We start from the raw sequence: 22,890 nt of genomic DNA, 5'->3' as shown, positions 1-22,890 counted from the left end.
CTATAAATCGTCATGGAAGCAGATCGCTGCATCTTCCTCCCCCTGGAGCAGCTGGTAGGTTCGAACCACTGACCTTTTAAGTTAGCAGCCATGGGCTTAATCACTGTGCCACCAGGACACACAGGTCTTAGTAATAAACTGGAATATGGGTCACTTTGCCAGAGGTATGAATAATTAACAAAATAGTCTGTCAGCGAAGTAGAAAGTGTCCATGTATGTGAAGCTTTGTGGACTGTAAGGTCTCCAAAAGCAGCCCTAGGCCAACGGGCAGCGTGGTAGATTAGTCCCTGAGACAGTAGTTAATTATCCAACTACTGGATGAGAGGAGAAAATATATGATTATCTCAACAAAGGCTGTAGAACTACCGGCTGGGGAATATACCACCTTCTGTCCCACCAGCCAAGGTTCCTGGTCAGGTAAAGGCCCTACAGCATTGCATGAAAAATCCTGTTTCCTTTGCTTGGCTTCCTCCCTTACAATGTTTCTTTGATTTTTGAGTTAAAGGGTTAATTTATTCTTTGTGTAATTTGCCTCAAAGACAAAGGTTCAGCCTCTGATTAAAATAAAATTCCTGAGTCAAAAACCAAGCTGCATGGCTTGAGAGAAAAAAAAATTCTTTTTTATATATAAAGGAAAAGTTAACTTAATAAGCTATGAATTACGTGGAATGTGTAGTCAAAAATCAAGAGAAATGCCTGATTCTCTTTGGGTCAAAATTTATATGTTAGTATTTCCTTTTATGTTTCTGCCTAATGTAAGACAGCAAACGCAAAATATTATGCCATAGTTTTATTATTACTTCTTTATTGCTAACTTGGCTGCAACTTTATTTTTTGAATCTAGCATCAAAGCCAATGGTTTGACTGGGGCATTCACATCATTTACCTATGAAGTCTTTTTACACTATTCAGGTATCTAGAGACTTGATAATCTTGGCATATCCTGACTATATGTCATTACGTCTCAGAATTATTACATAGTATATTATATCTGAAGCTCTTTATAAACGTTAATCATTATTTAAAAATATTTTTGTCTAAAGTTTTTTTAAACTGACTTTACTGGGCTCTGAATTTTTATAATTAAGAGTATTATGCTCATAAATTAATCACAGCCATATTAAGATTTGTTGTCTGCAGGTAAGTTTTTTTTTTTTTAGGTAAGTTTTTACTTTGCTGATTTGCTGAAAATGACCAAAATATCTCAACAAAATGATGGACTACATTAAACTTCTGAAAAGAACAGTGACTAGACTGAATCAAGATTTCCAAAACTCTTATTTAGAAGCTGATGAGTTTACAGGCTGCGGCTGATCCAGAATCACAGGGAACAGAAATTAACTACAGAAGACTGAGTAAAGGAATACTATGGGTTTTATATGGGCACACTGCTGATGTCTTAAGTCCTACTTTCTGGATATAAGAAACCATTTTCCTTTCTCCTAAATTATTTAACTAATGGGTTTTGATATTGTAACTTTCGAATTAGAAGTTCTCATTGGTAAACTTAGCAACGTTGTAAATACCATAACCAGAAAAGTGTCTGAAATTCATTCAAGTTATGATTTTACCAAATAGAATAGGATTAAAATCCCTATTAGTTTGCTTAAAATAAAAGTTTTGTGACACTTCTACTTCTGAGAAAGTGATCCATGACTGTTAATAGGTAAACAGGCAGGGCAGCTTGCCCTGGAGAAGAACACTTAGTATGTTTTAAACAGATTAACTGAAGACCTCCAACAGGAGAGGTCCATCCTATATTATCTTGTTACTCACGTACTCTCCAATGAAAATCTGGTTGCCACATGTGAATTCTTCTATACCTTCTGTTTCCTCTAGACAAAACTTGTGTGCTCCTTATGGATATGTTTTTGTGTGGCGGATCCAACTATACTAGTTTAAATGATCCCTTTTCAACTGACAGTGAGTTTCTGTGGGCAATCTCTTGATTAGATTCCTAGTGAATGCACGGGCAATGCACTTTGAGAACTTTAAAATCACCTTTATATAGTCATAGTTAATGATGGTAGTAAATATTGAAACGGTAATGTTAAATTGTTACACATTACAAAACCAGAGTCAAAACGAAACCCATTAGTCCAATACTCAGGATGGGGTTGGCAGCTTTAGTTTCTATCATGGTATAGTTAAACTGGAAAATTCTTTAAGAAATTCATCAATCATTATGGGGCAAATAGCAGATGAAGTTGCTAATGAGATAAAAACACAACAGCAACCTCGGAACCTCATTAGCCAAGGTAACATAACAAAATAGTCTCAGATTTTTTTAGCCCAAAAAAGGGTAATCTGTAGCAAATACCTGTTGTTTTGTTCAGAAAAGTAACACAAGAGAAATAAAACAGGATACACACAGAATTAGACAACAACCTACTTGGATACACACCATAACACCCTTACAAACACCAGATTTATTTGGTTAGTTACCATCAAGAATAAATACATGAGCTAAATCACTATTGCAAGAAATAATAATATTCTTAGTCTGTATCCTGATAGTATCAGACAGTATAAAATTTATCTTTTATTGTCTTACATACTTGAAAAAGCCTCAGGCTAAAATGCTGATGTACATTGACCCTGCTCACTTTGACAATTCGATTGATGGAAACATTGCTCTTAATTAAGATTCTGGTGAAGAACCAAATGGTATTTGGTGGAAAACAGCACCATAAATTTACAGAACCTCCCATGGCTGCCATCTAAAGGCTCAACTAAATCCAGGTATTAATCATCAATGAGTTATCTCCAATCTCAGAGCAAAAGAAAAGAATGATTTAGGAGATAAAATTTGAGCCATTATTCCCTGTCCTTGAGCATAAAGAATGTGACCCAGCTGAAGCTGGACTCACAAGGACACATCAGCTGGGCGCTGAGGTAAGAAGACAATAGCTAGGACGATCGTTACATATATTCACATAAATAGTGTATAAAAGCCACTCTTTTTCTTTTAATATTTAGTAAATAGCTATAAACCAACAAGAGGTCAGTAGCAACAATGAAAGGCCTAGGTCCAATATTTGCCCCTCACTGAGAATATGCCAAATGGTTCCGAGCTGGGTTATACCTCAAAACAGACCCTGGTCCTGAATGACCAATGTCAAAAACAGAAATGGAAGGAATGAGGCAGAGCTCCCACAGTGTTGCATTAAAAATCCTGTTTCTTTTGCTGGGCTTCCTCCTCCCCCGGCTCTGTACTTGAATCCTGCTTTTGCTTGGAGATTATATGTAAACCCCATTGGACCTGTGGAATATGATTAAGAATGTTGCTGGTGTAACTTGTATGAACTCCCTACTTGTAACCCCTTTAAAAGTAACTTGTCCCCTTGCCCTTAGGGAGCAGTCTTAGCAGCAGCAGCTCCCATTGACTCCTTTTCCTTGTACAACGAAATAAAGGTGCCTTTCCTGTTCTCCCCTCATGGTCTCTCTTTTACTAACCAGTATGAGTTATGCTGAGCAAGAACCTGTGGGTTCTACCCAGTAACAACTGCGCTCCATATTAAATGACGAACCTGAAAACCAGATGGCACATTCGTCATAAATGTCATCACCACCCCTTATAAGAAGAGAGATCTGGAAAGACCCAGTACCCTGACAGTCCACACAGCCTTAATCATCGTACAAAGTCTATCACCCCAAGTCTGACTCCAAAGGCACCACGCTCCCACTTGCTTGCCCACACACACCTGGACCCCAGCGCTCCCCTCAGGAACTACATGAATTCTCTCTACACCATGTCTACACACTTCCCTCCCTCTGTTCCAAGGACAAAAACACTGACCAGTTTTTCTCCTGAACTGAGGCAGGCAGCCTCAGAGTCCAACCCTTCTAATACACACCTACTCTGGCTTACCCTCCTACACCAAGCAGAATAGGCCGCACAGTGTTCTAGACTTGCCCTTGACAAGGTAACCACAGAAAGGTCATAGATGGCCTCAACCAGTTTTAGCAGGTTTTCAAAGCCATCTCCGCATTTTAAGTGACCCATTAGCTCATTAAGTGAAAAACACATATAAACACCCCGCCTCTCGGTGGAGACTTAACATACTAATGAAGGAACATGGACCTCTTCATCCATCCCAGAGGATCGAACCCCCCAAGCCCTGAGCACCTGCGTCAAGGTCAAACCTGAATATTCATGAATAATTTGCATTTCCTTGTCGGATCTCTGTAAAAGCCCACTTCCCCCAACTGCCTGCGAGGAGTCTTGGAGGCAGCATCCCCAACTGCTCCTTTCCTGCGCAATGAAATGGAGGTGTCTTTCTTCTCTCCCACGTCAGCCTGTTGTTTATTGGCTGTAATGAGTCACGCCAAGCAGAACCTGCGTTTTCCACCCGGCAACAGAATCACCCGGATTTTAGAAATATTGCACTAGCTTCTGTGAACTGCTTCTATTACTGGATCTCTGCGCAGAATCCTTGTTCACCTACGGAGGTCGACGAGGATGGGGAAACCCATTTCCGGCATTGACTTACGAGGCAATATGTCTGCGCCCGTCTTGTCGTGTCTCTACGAAGGCGGCCATGTTTGAACACCCGCCGTACAAAACGCATGGGGCAATTTTTTGGTACCAGCAGCTAGTGTTAAAAATAATCAAAACTCAAATAAATTTGAACATACAGGTTTACTCTAAGCGGTTATTCTATATGCGTATAGGGAGACCATTTTGATTCTGGAAAAAGCAAATTACTTGAAGAGGCTTATAAAGAGAAGAGGAGGGATAAATATCAATCAGCTAATCTGAACATAGTTAATTGAACCCTGCCCTCTGCCTTTTACTGAGATCGACGAATATCAGTTCCCAGCATGGTCTCTGCTCCTCCACCACCCATATTTTTGGAAACTCAAATTTAGTAAGCCTGGATTCCAAAAGGAAAGAAAGGATTTATAATTTTGAGTGAAAGAATTACCCACTAATCCAGGGTTTCACAGTGCAGTCTGAGACAGCTTCTGCACGTTAAATTTCCATCTCTTTTCATATGAGCAGGACTCATTGTAACTTCGTATATGGGATTAAGGAAAGGAACTGTGGATGAAAACCCCAATCAACACCCTTCTCTCCCCCCCCCCCCACCACTCCTCTGTCTTGCTAACCACAAACTTGTTTTGAGCAACACTGTTCAGGAAGTCGCAGCAGGTAGTGGCTCCATCCATTGAACTAGCCCAAGCTACACCTCCAAGCATGCACAGATTAAAGAGATCACGTCCTTCAACTGACCCCGGACCCGACTGTCACCGGAAAGAACGATATTTCCCAGCCCATGATTTCACCCGATTCCATTTTAGAAGCGAGCGGTCACACTACACAAGCATCGGACAGATGATTTAATAGCCGGACCTCCAAATATGGGCATGGGAGGGCTAAGGGCGGAGAGTTCCCAGTACCAAACCCAACCCCTGACGCAATTGGAAACAAAAAGCTCCCCAGCCCCCTCAGATGTCGAGCACCTGGCCTTATGGTTGCTAGACCCCCCACCCCACCCCACCCCCGCATCGCTCCTTGTATGCGCAGACAATAAATTTGCCATTTTCTGTTTCCCTTGCAATTAGCGTCCATCTTACCTCAATCAGCTAATAGGACAAGACAAAAAACCGAGAGGCATTCAGTTAACATGGATAGAGGAGAGAGGCCAAGAGCCCCACTCCAAGCAAAGCGAGAATGAATAATGATGATAGAAGAAATCACATATCTCATATTAGCAGGTCACAGAGGACACTGAGTCTTTGAAATGGTGGCAGCCCTTAAAGGTGATATAAGGGTTTACCTCTAGGACAATACAAAACGACTCCCTACTCCTGTCCTCACCTCCTCCCATTTCCTATCCTCACCTCCATTGGTAGACACTAAGGGTCTTGCCCTACTTTTTATTTTACTTATTCTGAGGCTCCTTCTCCTTTTCTACTCTGCCCCTTTATATTCGGTTTCTGCATTTCTCTAATCCCACAGCAACAATGTCACTTTAAAGACTAAGGTGCACCTGACCCAAGCCATGGTGTTTTCAATTGCCTCATATGCATGTGAAAGCTGGAGAATGAATAAAGAAGACCGAAGAATTAATGCCTTCGAATTATGGTGTTGGCGAAGAATATTGAATATACCATGGAATGCCAGAAAAACGAACAAATCTGTCTTGGAAGAAGTACAGCCAAAATACTCATTAGAAGCGAGGATGGCGAGACTTCATCTCACCTACTTTGAATGTATTATCAGAAGGGACCAGTCCCTGGAGGACATCATGCTTGGTATAGTAGAGGGTGAGCAAAAAAGAGGAAGACCTCAATGAGATGGACTGACACAGTGGCTGCAACAATGGACTCAACCGTAACAATGAGGATGGCACAGGACCAGGTGGTGTTTCAGTCTGTTGTACACAGGGTTACTATGAGTCGGAACCGACTTGATGGCACCTAACAGCAACAATGTCACATGAAAAAAGTTCCTGGGGGAAAATTCCATTTTATAAACTGCCTTCCAATGGCTTATTCCAACGAAAAAAATACTATTAGATCAGTCCATTCACTCATTTATTCACTTTACAATCAATATATAATTAGAAGTATTTCTGTGTCCTGGAAACATAAAATCATTGTGAAAATGGCTCGGTGAGGCATCTGACTTCCTCTAACTTAAGAAATACAGCCCAAGGCTGACTTCTATGAAGCGGAGGTCAGACATACTTCCCCTCCAACCTTTTTACCAATTGTGACACCAACTATTCCTTCTCCAGGACTCTCCACTTCTGTGATAGGTTTGATAATTCCTTGCAATAGCCACACAGAACTCACAGACAACACTCACAATGGTTTATTAGTGAAGTGTTGTGATGTGCCCTCAATCCAGTTCTGAATCATACTGGCCCCATGTACTACAGAACCAAACATTGCCGGGTCCTACGCCATCCTCACAATTGTTGTTATGCTTGAGCCCATTGTTACAGTCACTGTGTCAATCCATCTCATTGAAGGTCTTCCTCCCTTTCGCCTACTCTCTACCAAGTTTGATTTCCTTCTCCAGGCAATAATTCCTCCTGAAAACATGTCCAAACTATGTGAGACATACTCATGCCATCCTTGCTTCTAAAGAGACTCTGGTTGTACTTCTTCCAAAACAGATTTGTTCGTTGTTTTGGCAGTCCATGGTGTACTCTGTAGTCTTCAACAACACGATAATTCAAAGACATCAATTCTTCAGTTTCCCTTATTTATTGTCCAGCCTTAGCATGCATATGAGGCAGCTGAAAACACCATGGCTTGGGTCAGGTGCACCTTAGTCTTCAAGGCGACATCTTTATTTTCAACACTTTAAAGAGATATTTTGTGGTGGATTTACCCAGTGCAATGCATTTTTTGATTTCTTGACTGCTGCTTCCATGGGTGCTGATTGTGGATCCAAGTAAAATGAAATCCTTGACAACTTCAATCTTTTCTCCATTTGTCATGATGTTGCTTACCGGTCCAGTTGTGAGGACTTTGGTTTTCTTTATGTTGAGGTGTAATTCATACTGAAGGCTGTGGTCTTTGATCTTCATCAGCAAGTGCTTCAAGTCCTCTTCCTCTTCAGCAAGCAAGGTTGTATCATCTGCATATCGCAGGTTGTTAATAAACCTTGCTCCAATCCTGATGCCATATTCTTCTTCATATAGTCCAGCTTCTCAGATTATTTGCTCGGCATAAAGATTGAATATGCATGGTCAAAGGATACGACCCTGATGCACAACTTTCCTGACTTTAAAGCACGCAGTATTCCCTTGTTCTGTTCCAACAACTACCTTGATCTATGTACAGGTTCTGCATGAGCACAATTACATGTTCCGGAATTCCCATTCTTCACGTTATCCAGAATTTGTTATGATTCACGCAGTCGAATGCCTTTGCATAGTTATTAAAACACGGGTAAACATCTTTCTGGTATACTCTGCTTTCAGCAAGGATCCATCTGACATCAGCAATGATATTCCTGGCTCCACAACCTCTTCTGAATCTGGATTGAATTTCTGGCAGTTCCCTGTCAATATACTGCTGTAGCCATTTTTGAATGATCTTCAGCAAAATTTTACTTTTCTGTGATATTGATGATATTGTTTAATAATTTCCACATTCTGTTGGATCACCTTTCTTGAGAATAGGCATAAATATGGATCTCTGCCAGTTGGCTGGCCAGGTAGCTGTCTTCCAAATTTCTTGGCATAGACTAGTGAGCACTTCCAGTGCTGCATCCATTTGCTGAAACATCTCAATTGGTATTGACAGTTCCTGGAACCTTGTTTTTTGCCATCGCCTTCAGTGCAGCTTTGAATTTTTCCTTCAGTATCATCAGTTCCTAATCATATGCTACCTCCTGAAATGGTTGAACTTGACCAATTCTTTTTGTTATACTGACTCTGTGTATTTCTTCCATCTTCTTTTGATACTTCCTGTGTCGTTTCGTATTTCCCCTGTAGAATCCTTCACTGTTGCAACTCGAGGCTTGAGTTTTTCTTCAGTTCTTTCAGCTTGAGAAATGCCCAACATATTCTTCCCTTCTGTTTTTCTATCTCCAGGTCTTTGCACATGTCATTATAATACTTTACTTTGTGTTCTCAAGCCACCCTTTGAAATCACCTGTTTAGCTCTTTTACTTCATCTTTTCTTCTTTTTGCTTTAGCTACGTGACATTCAAGAACAAGTTTCAGAGCCTCTTCTAACATCCATTCTGGGCTTTTCTTTCTTTCCTGACTTTTTAATGACCTTTTGCTTTCTTCATGTATGATGTCCTTGATGTTGTTCCACAACTCATCTGATCTTCGGTTATTAGCGTTCAACGTGTCAAATCTGTTCTTGAGATGGTCTCTAAATTCAGGTGGGGTATACTCAAGGTTGTACTTTGGCTCTTGTAGACTTGTTCTAATTTTCTTCAGTTTCAGCTTGAACTTGCGTAGGACCAACTGATGGTCTGCTCCGAAGTCAGACCCTGGCCTTGTTCTGACTGATGATATTGAGCTTTCCATCGTCTCTTTCCAGAGATATAGTTTATTTGATTTCTGTGTATTCCATCTGGTAAGGTCCACGTGTATAGTTGCTGTTTATGTTGGTGAAAAATGGTATTTGCTATGAAGATGTCCTTGTCCTTGCAAATTACTATCATGCAATCTTTGGCATCCTTTCTATTACCAAGGCCATATTTTCCAACTGCCGATCCTTCTTCGTTTCTAGCTTTCTTTCACATTCCAATGACCAGTAATTATCAATGCATCCTGATTGCATGTTTGATCAATTTCAGACTGCAGAAGTTGGTAAAAATCTTAAATTTCTCCATCTTTCTCTTTACTGGTTGGTTCATAATTTGAATAATTGTTGTATTAACTCATCTTCCTTGTAGGCATATGGATATTATCCTATCACTTACCACTTTGTACTTCAGGATTGACCTTGAAATATTCTTTTTGACAATGAATGCACCATTCCTTTTCAAGATGTCATTCCTGGCACAGTAGACCATATGATTGTCTGAATCAAAATGATCATTACCAGTTTATTTCAGCTCACTAATGCCTAGGATATCAATGTTTATGTGTTCCATTTCATTTTTGACTATTTTCAATTTTCTTAGGTTCATACTTTGTATACTTCACATTCTGATTATATTAACGGATATTTCCAGCTGTTCCTTCTCATTTTGGGTCGTGCCATATCAGCAAATGAAGGCCCTGAAAGCTTGACTCCACCCATGTCATTAAGATCGACTCTACTTTGAGAAGGCAGCTCTTCCCTGGTTGCATTTTGAGTACCCTCCAACCTTAGGGGCTCATTTTCTGGCACTATATCAGACAGTGTTCTGCTGCTATTCATAAGATTTTCACTGGCTAATTCTTTCCAGAAGTAGATTGCTGGGTCCTTTTTCCCAGTCTGTCTCAGTCTGGAAGTTCAGCTGAAACCTATCCACCATGAGTGTCATGGATAGAATTATGTCTCCCCCAAAATGTGTGTATCAAATTGGTTAGGCCATGCTTCCCAGTATTGTGTGGTTGTCCTCCATTTTGTGATTGTGTTTTTTGTTGAGAGGATTAGGGTGGAATTGTAATACCACCCTTGCCCAGGTCACCTCCCTGATCCAAGGTAAAGGGAGTTTCCCTGGGGTGTGGCCTGCACCACCTTTTATCTCTTGAGAGATAAAAGGAAAGGGAAGCAAGCAGAGAGTTGGGGACCTCATACCACCAGGGGAGCAGCACCAGGAGAAGAGCGCATCCTTTGGACACGGTGTCCCTGTGCCTGAGAAGCTCCTTGACTGGGGGTAGATTGAGGAGAAGGATCTTCCCCCAGAGCTGACAGAGAGAGAAAGCCTTCCCCTGGAGCCAACACCCTGAATTTGGACTTGTAACCTACTAGACTGTGAGAAATAAATCTCTTTGTTAAAGCCATCCACTTGTGGTATTTCTGTTACAGCAGCACTAGAGAACCAAGACAGAATTTGGTACTAAGAGAGTGGGGTGCTGCTGTAACAGATACCTATAATGTGGAAGCAATTTTGAAACTGTGAATGGATAGAGTTGAGACAGCGGCAGAGGACAAGCAGAGCAGAGAACCTGCAATGACAGCAAAGTGGCAACAGCAAAGAACCAGCAGCAGCAGAACCAGAAGACCAGCATGAGACAGTGCTGGAGCTGACCCAGGGAGCGAGAGAGATGAATGCCTGTGCACAGGAGGCTCCCTGGCAGAGTGGGGTGACTCCAGGCACTTACTGCTGGAGCTACAGAGCTTTAGAACACTTGCCTCAGCAGGGCAGATGCAGGCATGAGGCCTGAGGAGCCAAGAGACCAAGAAACCAGGAAACAGTAGCTGAAGAGACAAGGAACACAAGAAGCCCAGCTGTCTCAGTCTCAAAAGGTATGGCCGTGACCTCAGGGGTTTCAAAGTGTGGGGCCATGGCCTCTGGTGTTTCTAAGGGTGGAATTGCCACTCAGATGGACTAGGAGAATGGAGGGCCTAAAGCTGGGGGAGCAGAGTTGCAGTTTCAGTGAACCTGGAAGGTGGAGCTGAAGCCCAGAGCTGAAGGGGCCTACAAGTAGAATTTGGAGAGTGTGGCCAATACCTAGAGTCTGGAGGGCAGCGTTATTGTTTAAATTGTCTCAGAGAACAGCCAAGATTATTTTCAAAGCTTTGAGAGCTAATGTAATGTGTTGTACTGACTTGCTTGGTGCCTGTTATGCATTCTTGTCTTTCAGTTTCTCCCATTTGTAATGGAAATGTCTAGCCTGTGCCTTTTCTGCCATTGTACCATTGGAAGCAGATAATCTGTATTCTAGATTTCACAGATGAAGAGGAATTTTTGGATTTTGGAGTCGGAGTTAAGACTTTTGCTATGATACGATGGAGTGAATATGTTTTGCATGTTGCAAGGATGTGATTTCTAGGGGGCCAAGGGGTGGAATGTCATGGATTGCATTATGTCTCCCTAAAAATGTGTGCATCAACTTGGTTAGGCCATGCTTCCCAGTATTGTGTGGTTGTCCTCCATTTTGTGATTGTAATTTTATGTTGAGAGGATTAGGGTAGAATTGTAACACCACCCTTACCCAGGTCACCTCCCTGATCCAAGGTAAAGGGAGTTTCCCTGGGGTGTGGCCTGCACACCTTTTATCTCCTGAGAGATAAAAGGAAAGGAAAGCAAGCTGAGAGTTGGGGGACCTCATGCCATACTTTGGACACAGTGTCCCTGCACCTGAGAAGCTCCTCGACCAGGAGAAGATTGAGGAGAAGGGTCTTCCTCCAGAGCTGACAGAGAGAGAAAGCCTTCCCCTGGAGCCAACACCCTGAATTTGGACTTGTAACCTACCAGACTGTAAGAAAATTAATTTTTCTTTGTTAAAACCATCCACTTGTGGTATTTCTCTTAGAGCAGGACTAGAGAACCAAGACAACAGATGACCCTGGTATGTGAATTCTGGTGGCACAGCTTGCAGCACCACAGCAACATGAAAGCCCCCACAGTACAACAAACTGACAGACACGTGGGGGATTAGTGAAGTATTATTTTACAGTTCAGGTTTAGAAGTGCTCAGGATACAATTCTTCTATCAGGAAGGCCTCTTCTCTGCCATGCATGCAGGCAGGTCTCTCTCTGGCCCTCCACCGCTTGGCCTTGCCACTACACTGCTTGGGAAAGTATTAGAGAGTCCTTTTAGCTCTGCCAGTACTGTCCAGAGCCACCAAACCCCACCAGTAAGCCTTAGCCCAATGGGCTCTGCTCTAGTCTGTGGCTAGGAAAACCTAACTCCACCAAGCGTCTGGAGACACCCTTCTCCACCAGCAAGCCTCCCACTGGAAACTGCTCAGGTTTTTCACTCTGTGCACCAGGAATCCACTGTGTTGTCTCCTGCCAGCCTTCTGGTGGTCTCTGGGTACTTCTGTTGTTTCTATGCTGCTGCTTCTCACCATCTCCAGTGTTACAGCAGTCTCTCACTGCCTCCTGGAAGTAGGATGTTCTCACCACACCATCGAAAGAATGCACTCCACTCCAACTCTTCTTTCTTGGTGGTGGTGAGAACCTTTCCTCTCCACATATTATTAGCTCATTTTAAGCCTAGTGGGATGGAAAAACTTAAAATTCCCCTGCGGTGATAACGGCCTAGGGGCAGTCTCTGACCTCCTTTAATTTCACGAGGAAGGAGAATCAAGATCAACAGTCCAAGGTTGATAACTATGAGGTGGAGGTCAGACATGTTTCCCTTCTCCACCATCTTTACCAATTCTGACACCAACTGTCCCTTATGCAGCACTCTATACTTCTCTGCTGGGTTGGATAATTAATTGCAATGACCACACAGAACTCAAAGAGAATACTCATAATTACAGGGTTTATTAGGGAAGTAACAGGCTACAATTCACGCTCAGGAACACTCAGGATACAGTTCTGCCATCAGGACAGCCTCTTTTCAGTTGTGCTGGCAGGCACACCTCTCCCTGGCCCTAGGCCTCTATCCTGCTCAGGCAAGTGTTACAAACGCATTTTAGTTGTGGCCAATAAGTCCCCAGAGGCAGCCCAGGCACAGAACTTTCTTGCTCCTCGGGCTGGAAAGCCCACTAGGCAGCTTTCTGCTGATCTTGCCTGCCATCACGTCTCACCATATTCAGGGTTACAGCTTGTTCGCTTTCTCTTGGTCTCCTGTTTCCAGGAGCTTCTCAGCACTGGGATCCCAGAACCAAAGGACATGCTCTCCGCTCCTGGTTGTTCTTCGTTGGTGGTGGTAGGATCCTCTCTGTGCCCTGGTATTGGCTCTCTTTGAAGACAAAACTGACCAATCCCCTCGGTGGGCCACAATTGCCCTATATGCAGTCTCACCCAAGTGACTGGGTGGGAATTACAACAGCATGACAAGAAAGGCCACACAAAAGATGTAGGGAGATTGATCGCTTTTGTGTGGCCTTTCTCACTATGGTATTGTAATTTCCACCCAAGAGAACAGATGAGAACATGCTAATAAAGTATATGGTACCCTAATGAGGGGATTGGTTAGTTTGGCCATCCCGTGAGGCTTAAAAAGACAGTTGTAACACTTGCCTGAGAAGGTCCTAAGCAGGGTGAGTGGTAGCAAAACCTCAGCAGGGACTAGCAGTGGGTGAGAAGCTGTCCTGATCAAAGAACTTCATCCTGAGATGTCCTTCCTGTTACTTCCATATTGGTTCCAATCCCAAGTTGTACCCTTGTTACTTCTCTAATAAACCACTTAACTGTAAGTAAGGTTCATGAGTTCTGTGAGACACTACAGTGAATTATGGAACCCAAAGGCAAGAGAAAGGGTACTGCGGGGAGGAGGAGTAGTTGATGTTAGAGATGATGGAGTGGTACAGCAGTTTAGAGAAGTTGGACATTTGAGACATCTTTAACCTCTGCTAATGGGAATCACCTTTGTGCTGATCCTACCAAATTATTCATTTTTACAGTTGCTGTCAAGTGCGGGATTCATTGTAATGACTCTAGACTCACGGAAGCATGGGACATTGCAAAGGAAACAATGACAGGGTGTGCAAAGTGACGCTTTTGATTGTTAGATGGTCAATTTTGTTATTGTTACCTAGTTGAAAGGAAAGTAGGTGATATTTTGCTGTCTCTTACGTGAGAAAAGCTGCATCTGGTGTGGGGCACAAAGCAGGCTGGTTAAACAGTATTATTGATAGAAGGCCAGGGTCTTCTGATTCCACCCAGCTGGAGACCCAAGGCCACATGCATATGAATGGGAAGATACTGAAGGTGTGGAGAAGACAAAACTGGAATGTTTTAAAAAGGGTTACGTGTTTATCTGAATGTACTATGGATATTGAATGTTTCTCCTTCCTAGTAATATAATACAGATACATATTTAAGATGGAGATGAATATTGGGTTTTAAAGGCACACCTCAGAATAAACCCCTAGGCAATAAAACCTGAGATTCAAAATTTGCAGAGATATGGGTAAAAGACGTCTTTTCAAAAAATGGTGTTCGAAAATCAGATATACATGTGAAAAAATTTGCGTGATACCCACCTCACAACATACAAAAGTATCAATTTGTGTTCAAGTGTGACTCTCAATGAGAATGACAAATCAAAGATGCTTTAGAAGATAAGTTTACATTAGGCTCTGAGAACATATTTTAAACATGCCATATAATGCACTAACTATAAACTGAAAACTATTCTGCTGGAGGAACTGTAAAGCTGTACAACCACTTTAGAAAACACTTTGGCATCATCCATTAGGTTGAAGTTCTACATACACTTTGAAATAACAATTTAAGTCTGAGGTTTATCTCCTCTTATACTGAGTGTTCATTTCAAGCATTAGACATGTGCCAATATTTTTGAAGCAGCATTATTTGTAATAACCCAATGAGGTGTGATAGATTGCTTTTCTAGCCATAGTCTTGGAATTACCAGGAAACGATTGGGTGGGACTATGCAAAAAAGGGCTTGTGGCCCACCAAGAGGATTGGACAACTTGTTAATAATGCAAATAACGTGCATGGGACACTTGTGAAGGTGGGGCCATGCAGATATGGTGTATGGTACTCTAAGGAGGGGATTGGTTCTTTTTCCATCTGCTAGGCTTAAAAGAGAGCCAATCCCAGATCAGAGGGTGAACCTCACTACCACCCAGAAGAAGAGACATGAGGAGAGCAATCCTTTGATCCCAGGGTCACTGCATTGAGAAACTCCTAAACACGGGAGATGGAGAGTGAGAAGCTGTAACACTGGAGATGGTGAAAGACAGTGAGAAGCAGAAATGGCAGCAGAAGAACCAGGAAAATGATACAAAGCGAAGCAGGATTGACCCACAGAGCAAGTGTGCTGAGTTCCTTCAGGCAGGAATTTCCTGGTGGTCTGGGTGTCTCTGGGCACTTATCGATGGAGCTAAAGAACTTTGTAACTTTTGTCTGAGCAGGGCATATCTGAGGGGTATGCTTGACCTCTCCCTCATAGGAATCAGCCTTGAGCTGTTGATGATTCTCCTTCTCCCCTGTAAAGTCAGAACAGTTCAGACGCCTCTAGCACACCATTTTTGCAGTTGGCGCAGAAGCAGACTCATTGCAATTGCTCAAGGTTTATGTCAGACACACTTCCACCTTCCAACCTTTTCACCGATTCTGACACTGTCTTAGTCATCTCATGCTGCTATAACACAAATACCACAAGTGGATGGCTTTAACAAAGAGAAATTTATTTCTTCACAGTAAAGAAGGCTAAAAGTCCAAATTCAGGGCATCAGCCCCAGGGGAAGGCTCTCTCTCTGTCAGCCTTCTCATCAATCTCCCCCCAGTACTTGGAAATTCTCTGCACAGGAACACCAGGTCCACAGGATGTGCTCTGCTCCCGACACTGCTTTCTCGGTGGTATGAAGTCCCCAACTCTCTGCTTGCTTCCCTTTCCTTTTATCTCTTATAACATAAGTGAATATTGGGTTTTACACCTTTATAAGATAAAAGGTGATACAGGCCACACCCCAGAGAAACTCCCTTTACATTGGATCTGTGATGTGACCTTAGTAAAGATGTTACAATTCCACTCTAATCTTCTTTAACATAAAATTACAATCTCAAAATGGAGGGCGACCACGCAATACTGGGAATCATGGGCCAGCCAATTTGATGCACACATTTTTTGGTGGACATAATTCAATCAATGACACACACCAGTCATGCCTCACACGGCACTCTCTACTCCTCTGCTGGGTTTCATAATTAATTGCAATGGCCGCAGAGAACTCACAGACAACACAAGGTTTATTAGTGAAGTAGCATGTTGCAATTCAAGATCAGCAACAACTCAGGATACAGTTCTTCAGTCAGGACGGCTTCTCAGCCATGCATGCAGGCATGCCTTTCTGTGGTCCTCAACCTTTAGACCTGGCATCCACTTGTCCCCTTGGCGCCTCAGCCCCTTGGTCCGGGCTCTGCACTGCTTAAGCAAGTGGTACAAAGTTCTTTTAGCTGTGCTGATAAGTGCCAGAAGGCACTCCACTCCACCAGTTAGCCTTGGCTGAAGGTGCTCAGGTTTCTCACCCTGTGGGCTTGGAAGCCCATCGTGCCATCTCCTGCCAGCCTCTTGGTTCTTGTGCCTCTGGCGTATTCGCTTCTCTGATGCTTCTTCTTGCCATCTTTCATCACCTCTGGTGTTACGAGTCTTTCTGTGTCTTGGGTCGAGAAGTTTCTCAACACAGTGATCCGTGTCCAGAGGATGCGTTCCACTGCTGCATCTTTCATCGTGGTGGAGAGATCCACCCCTTGCTCTGAGGCTGGCTCTCTTTTAAGCCTAGCAGAATGGCAAAACTGACCAATTCCCTCATAAGGGTTCCATGCACCTTATTTACATTAATAGCAAGGTAGTCAGTCCATTGGTGGGCCACATGCACCTCGTTGCATAGTCCCACACAGTCATTTGTTAAGAATTACAATGATTTTGGCTACAAGAGCCATATTAAGTAATTCACTGCACCACGGGCCACCCCTGGCTATTCTAGCCATTGACCCTTTCATACTTGAAGGATTAACTTCAAGTTAATCCAATTATTTTACCAGCCCAAAACAATCATTAGTAACTAGTCCTTCAGTAGGGCAGAGTCTTCAGGGTAAGGTCACTCAGGTCTCAGTCACTCATGTCTGCTGCCGGTATCCGTCCGTTCTGGTCAGGTTCTCCATTAGATGTTTCATTTCACCCTTTCTGGCCTTTGATAAAATTTAACTGAGAAAAGTTTATGCCTTTGCTCTAAGTTTAAAGAGTTATCAGCATAGCAGTTACAACTTCTACAATTAAGTTTTTATAATCACAATTAACACTGCTAACAATCAACATTCACAGTTGAATCAAATAATCCTATCGGCATCTTCCCCCACTGTCATGGATTGAATTGTGTCCCCCCAAAATGTGTGTCAACTTGGCTAGGCCATGATTCCCAGTGTTGTGTTATTGTCCACCATTTTGTCATTTAAGGTGGTTTTCCTATGTGTTGTAAATCCTACCTCTATGATGTTAATGAAGTCAGATTGAGCCAGTTATGTTAATAAGACAGGACTCAACCAACAAGACTAAGTTGTTTCTTGTGTCAATCTCTTTTGAGATATAAAATAGAGGAGCAGAGAGACACAGGGACCTCCTATCACCAAGAAGGAGAACCAGGAGGGAATGCATCCTTTGGACCTGGGGTTCCTGTGCTGAGAAGCTCCTAGACCCTGGGAAGATTGATGACAAAGACCTTCCTGCACAGCTAAAAGAGAGAGAAAGCCTTCCCCTGGAGCTGGCACTCTGAATCTGGACTTTCAGCCTAGTAGATTGTGAGAAAATAAATCTGTTTGTTAAAGCCTCCCACTTGTGGTATTTCTATTATAGCAACTAGATAACCGAGACAGAATTTGGTACCGACAGAGTAGGGTGCTGCTCTAAGATACCTACAGTGTGGAAGCTGTTTTGAAACTGTGAACGAAGAGAGGCTAGAATTTAAAAAGTGCCTTGAAGAGACTGTTGTTGGAATTATGGACATCAAAGACAATTCTGGTGAGGACTCAGAAGGAAATGAGGAGAGCTGTTACACTGGAGATGGTGCAGATGGTGAGAAGCAGCAGCAGAACCAGGAGACCAGCGAGAGGCAGCACTGGAGCCAACCCATTGAGTTGCAAGAGAGAGCTGAGTGCCTCTGCACGGGGGGCTTCCTGGCAGAGTGGGGTGCATCTGGGCACTTAATGGTGGGGCAAGGTTTGCCAACCCACGGAGCAAGAGAGCTGTGTGCCTTCTGGCTGAAGTTTACTGGCAGAGTGGGGTGCCCTGAAGCACTTATCAGTAGAGCTAAACGGTTTTGGAACACTCGCTCCAGCAGGGCAGATTTGGGAAGCGAGGCCCAAGGGGCAGAGGCCAAGGAACCAGAAAGCAGAAGGTGAAGACAAAGTAGCACAGGAAGCAAAGCTGCCTCAGTGTCAAAGAGGAGGGCCATGATTTCTGGGATCTCAAAGGGTGGAGACATGGCCTCTGGATTTCAAATGGTGAGGCCACACCTCCTACGTTTCAGGGCCATATCCTCACCAACTTGTTTCTGGAGCGTGGGGCTACCTTTTACGAGTGCCAGCAAGATGGGGCCAGATCCAGCACCCAAGGCTGTGGGGTTGGGGCTGCCATCCCCAAGGGCCAGAAGAATGGGGCCTGCCAGGGCTGAGGGGTAGGGCCGCCACGCAGAAGGACTAGGCAAATGGGGCCACCCAAATCCAAGGGAGCAGAGTTGCTATTCCAGTGGGCTGGAATGTGCATCTGAAGCCCAGGACTAAGGGGCATCCACCCAGATTCAGGAGAGTGTGGCCAACACCTAGAGCCTGGAGGACAGGGCCATTGGCTAAATGCTCTCAGAGAACAGAGGATTCTTTTCAAGACCTGAAAACGTAATATAATGTGTTCTGCTGACTTGCTTGGTGCCTGTTATCCCTTCTTTCCGTCCAATTTCTCTCATTTATAATGAAAATGTCTAGCTTGTGTTTGTTCCACCACTGAACATTGGTAGCAGGTAACTTGTATTATAGATTTCAGACGAAGAGGAATTTTTAGATTTTGGATTTGGAGTTAATTTAACACTTTTGCTATAATATGATGGGGTGAATGTGTTTTACATGTGGCAAGGACATGAATTTTGGGAGGCCAAACGATGGAATGTCATGGATTGAACTTTGTCCTCCAAAAATGTGTCAACTTGGCTAGGCCATGATTCCCAGTGTTGCATAATAGCCCACCATTTTGTCATCTGATGTGATTTTCTTATGTGTTGTAAATCCTATCTCTATGATGTTAATGAGGCTGGACTGGAGGCAGTAAGGTTAATGAGGAAGGACTCAATCTACAAGACTGGTTATATGTTGAGTCAATCTGTTCTGAGATATAAAAGAGAGAAGGGAGCAGAGAGACAGGGGGACCTGCTATCATCAAGAATGAAGAACCAGGAGTGAGCACGTCCTTTGGACCTGGGGTCCCTACACTGAGTAGCTCCTAGACCAGGGGAAAACTGATGACGAGGACTTTCCCCCAGAGCTGACAGAGAGAAAAAGACTTCCTCTGGAGCTGGCACAAGTGAGCATACCAAGCTACCTACTTATCAGCTTCCATTAATTTCCAGTCCTTAAAGTGAGGTCTTCTTATGGTCACTGATATATCCTATTGAACACACCGTTCAGACTCCATAGGGCTGTGCCCCACATGAACATTCTTTTACTGTTCATTCAACAAGTAGCTCTTTGGTCCATCAAGACTTTAATCATCCTGGTACCCTCAAAGTTCAATATTATTGTGTCTCAAATGCAAATCTCCTAATCTCAAAGGCTTTTAACATAATCCCCATTTACTATTTACAACTTTTAGCATATCCAATCAAGTATTTCCTGAGGGATGGAGTTACACGCTTTTTTTTTTTTTTTAAACCATACCCAATATTCATTTCTATCATACATTCAGGTCTGTTTTACACCAGGTAAGGAAAACACTCCTTCAGTCAGACAAATATAGTACATTAAAATAAACACATAACCTTTTTAAACCCTGCAGTTTCATCTTCCGTTTTCCAGCATCTATCTTACCCACTGATAAGCATATGGATTTAGGTCTCTGGCTGAGTTGAATAAGAATACCCTGACCCCCTACCAATCATCTTGGTTAACCTGCTGGGCTTTCACTCCAAGCCATTCCAGGTGTAGCTTTCCTATCCACTGCTTCAGCATACCATCTCTTACTTGTATTTTAGGCATTACATATAGCAAAAATGAAAATAACCACCCCAGAATCAAAATTTTCTCATGCCATGCCCGTTCTTCTTTTCTCTTCCAAAGCCCCATGTTTCCATGAATCAGGAGCCATTGTGACAAATCACACTTCTGATACCAACTTTAAAGTTCTGGTACTAGTAGCAACTGATGTCCTCTAACTTCAGGAGGAAAGCGAATCACCAACAGCCCAAAGCTGATTCCAGTGAGGTGGAGGTAAGACATACCTTCACTCTCCAACTATTACCAATTTAGACACTAGCTGACCTCCCACAGGACACTCTTTTTTGCTGGGTTTGATAAATCACTGCAATGTCCACACAGAACTGACAGACTATACTTAGAGTTATGTGGTTTATTAATGAACAGACTCCATGTAAGACCATTGTTTCATAGGTCCATCTGTATAATATAAAGTTATATTATGTATGGTAGACAATATAGTTTTTGGTTACACACTGATATAGAGAAACTGAATTCATATATATGTGCCCCATATCCCACCAATTCAGTATTGCCCCTTTCCCAACAACCAGCTCCTACTTGGTTATTCATTTATAGCAACATTTGAGACACCAGTGATCTTTTGAGTTTTAAAAAATTCTTTCCTCCACAGAGACCAACTCAGATTTTCATTTGTTTAACTGGCACAATAGACCAATTGATGAATATGTGTGTTACCATCAGATTATGTCTCAGTGTCAAAGCACATATTCACATAGCATGAGTGTATCAGGCCTTCCCAGTCTCTGCACTCATATGATTTCCTTTGGGGTACACTTTGTAGCCATACAATGAGGTAGAAATTTGTGTTCAATCCTCATCCCTAATGTATGTATCTGAGTTTATCCCATGGGTTTTATGTGACATAAAATAAGACGTAATTGACAACTGAAGGCACCACCAAATTCACTGCATTCGGAAGGTTCCTCTGCTGTACAAATTCCCTGTTACGTCCTGAGGGTTCACATCTAGAAACAGGCTGTCCCACAAGGACTATGCTCCTATTAGTTAGGAGCCCACTGATGTTTACTGATGTCTCAGCGGCCACAGAAGGCATCTGCAGCGTCACTGTATTAACTGGGCTTTTCACCTGCATGAGATCACTGGTATGTGATGAGCTGTGACTTGCTGTGGAAGAGCCTTCCAACTTGATCGAATCTACACCTTTCTCTCTTTTGTGTTTTCTTTTATGTGAATAAAAGGAAGAGGTATAGGCAAAAGTTTGTCCACACTCACTGCAGCAATATGGTGTCTCTCCTGTATGAGATCTTTGATGTACAACGAGCTCTCGCTTTGTTTTGAAAGCTTTTGAACATTCACTGCATTGAAAGGGTTTCTCTCCTGTGTGAATTTTCCGATGTCTAATGAGAGTTGCATTCTGGGAATAAGATTTTCCACATTCACTGCATGAAAAGGGCATCTTTCCTGTGTGAAACCTCTGATGTGCTATGAGGCATGACTTCTGGCTGAAGCCTTTACTACACTCACCACATACATAAGGTTTCTCTCCAGTATGAATCCGCTGATGAATAATGAGATTTCCCTTATGGCTGAAGTTTTTACCACATTCACCACACGCATAAGGTTTTTCTCCAGTATGAGTTCTCTGATGAATAATGAGATGTCCCTTTTGGTTGAAGCCTTTACCACATTCACTGCACGCATAGGGTTTCTCTCCAGTATGAGTTCGCTGATGAATAATTAGATGTCTGTTCTGGATGAAGCCTTTTCCACATTCACTGCATATATAGGGTTTCTCTTCAGTATGAGTTCGTTGATGAATAGTGAGATGTGTCTTCTGGATGAAGCCTTTTCCGCATTCATGGCATATATAGGGTTTCTCTGCCCTATGAGTTTTCTGATGATTACTGAGTTTTGATTTATGGAAATAGGCTTTGCCACAATCTGTACATTTAAACGGTTTTTGTCCTTTATGAGTTGTGTGATAATGTTTACTGAGCTTGAATTTTTTAAAGAAGGTTTCCCCACATAGATTGCAACTGTAAGGTTTCTCTCCTGTATGAATGATCTGGTGATCAGTGAGGAAAGACTTCCTGAAGAAGGATTTCCCACATTCACTACATACATGCGATTTCTCTATTTTGTGAGTTTTCTGATGCTTAGTGAGTTGAGACTTTTTGATGTTGGATTTTTGACTCTCAGGGATTTTCATTTTAGTATAAAATTGCTCCTGGTCAGCATGGAAAAAGGCTTTCTCATCTCGATTAAGCTCAGCAGAGTTCTTTATTTCATCACTTTTGCTCTGGTTGACTGCTGGTAAAGTCAAATTGGATTTCATACCTTTTCCATGTAAGTCAAACATAGCATGATTTTCCCTTAAAGGAAAATGATTTTTGTGCCGATGACCAATCTTTTCCAATGCATTATATTCACAGCACTGTTCCATTCTGTCCACCCTTCTTTCTTTTAGTGAACGCCCAAGCAGATGATTATCAACTTCCCGGATTTCTAGGAGAGAAGAGGACAATGAAACTTCCATATTCTTTATTTAGAATGAAGCCATTTAAAGAAATGCATTGATGTAAGGTGATCTTTAGTGACAGCCCTCTGATAGATGTGTAAAGAAAACACCACGCTTAATGTTCCTTGCACACTGATAGGGCAGA

General features: G+C 42.6%; 2 protein-coding genes across 6 annotated transcripts in view; both read right to left on the bottom strand.

Moving 5' to 3' along the window:
* LOC100672881 (zinc finger protein 613-like) overlaps nucleotides 1-22,890 on the bottom strand; it is a 47,964-nt gene that overhangs the window by 2,232 nt on the left and 22,842 nt on the right. For 2 of the 3 annotated variants that reach the window (XR_010323391.1, XR_010323392.1), the window contains one exon: nucleotides 1,777-22,732. Coding sequence is in view for 1 of the 3 variants with exons in the window: in XM_010586573.3 (XP_010584875.1) it covers nucleotides 21,120-22,732 (1,613 nt within the window). In the remaining 2 variants the exon portion in view is untranslated. Of the gene's footprint in view, nucleotides 1-1,145; nucleotides 22,733-22,890 lie in introns of those variants that run through there. The other variant, XM_010586573.3, reaches the window with a different exon arrangement.
* LOC104845514 (zinc finger protein 350-like) overlaps nucleotides 1-22,890 on the bottom strand; it is a 52,315-nt gene that overhangs the window by 16,803 nt on the left and 12,622 nt on the right. Inside the window, exon 1 of one of the 3 annotated variants that reach the window (XM_023543415.2) lies at nucleotides 4,147-4,258. The exons of 1 other annotated variant lie outside the window; for it this stretch is intronic. The gene's annotated coding sequence lies outside the window, so the exon portion shown is untranslated. Of the gene's footprint in view, nucleotides 1-1,780; nucleotides 1,882-4,146; nucleotides 4,259-22,890 lie in introns of those variants that run through there. One more of the 3 variants, XM_064294148.1, reaches the window with a different exon arrangement.

This window comes from Loxodonta africana, chromosome 11, assembly GCF_030014295.1.
Source record: "Loxodonta africana isolate mLoxAfr1 chromosome 11, mLoxAfr1.hap2, whole genome shotgun sequence".
NCBI classification, from domain to species: domain Eukaryota; kingdom Metazoa; phylum Chordata; class Mammalia; order Proboscidea; family Elephantidae; genus Loxodonta; species Loxodonta africana.
The sequence above is the reverse complement of the archived record's forward strand: the minus strand, read 5'-3'. Positions and strand labels throughout refer to the sequence as shown.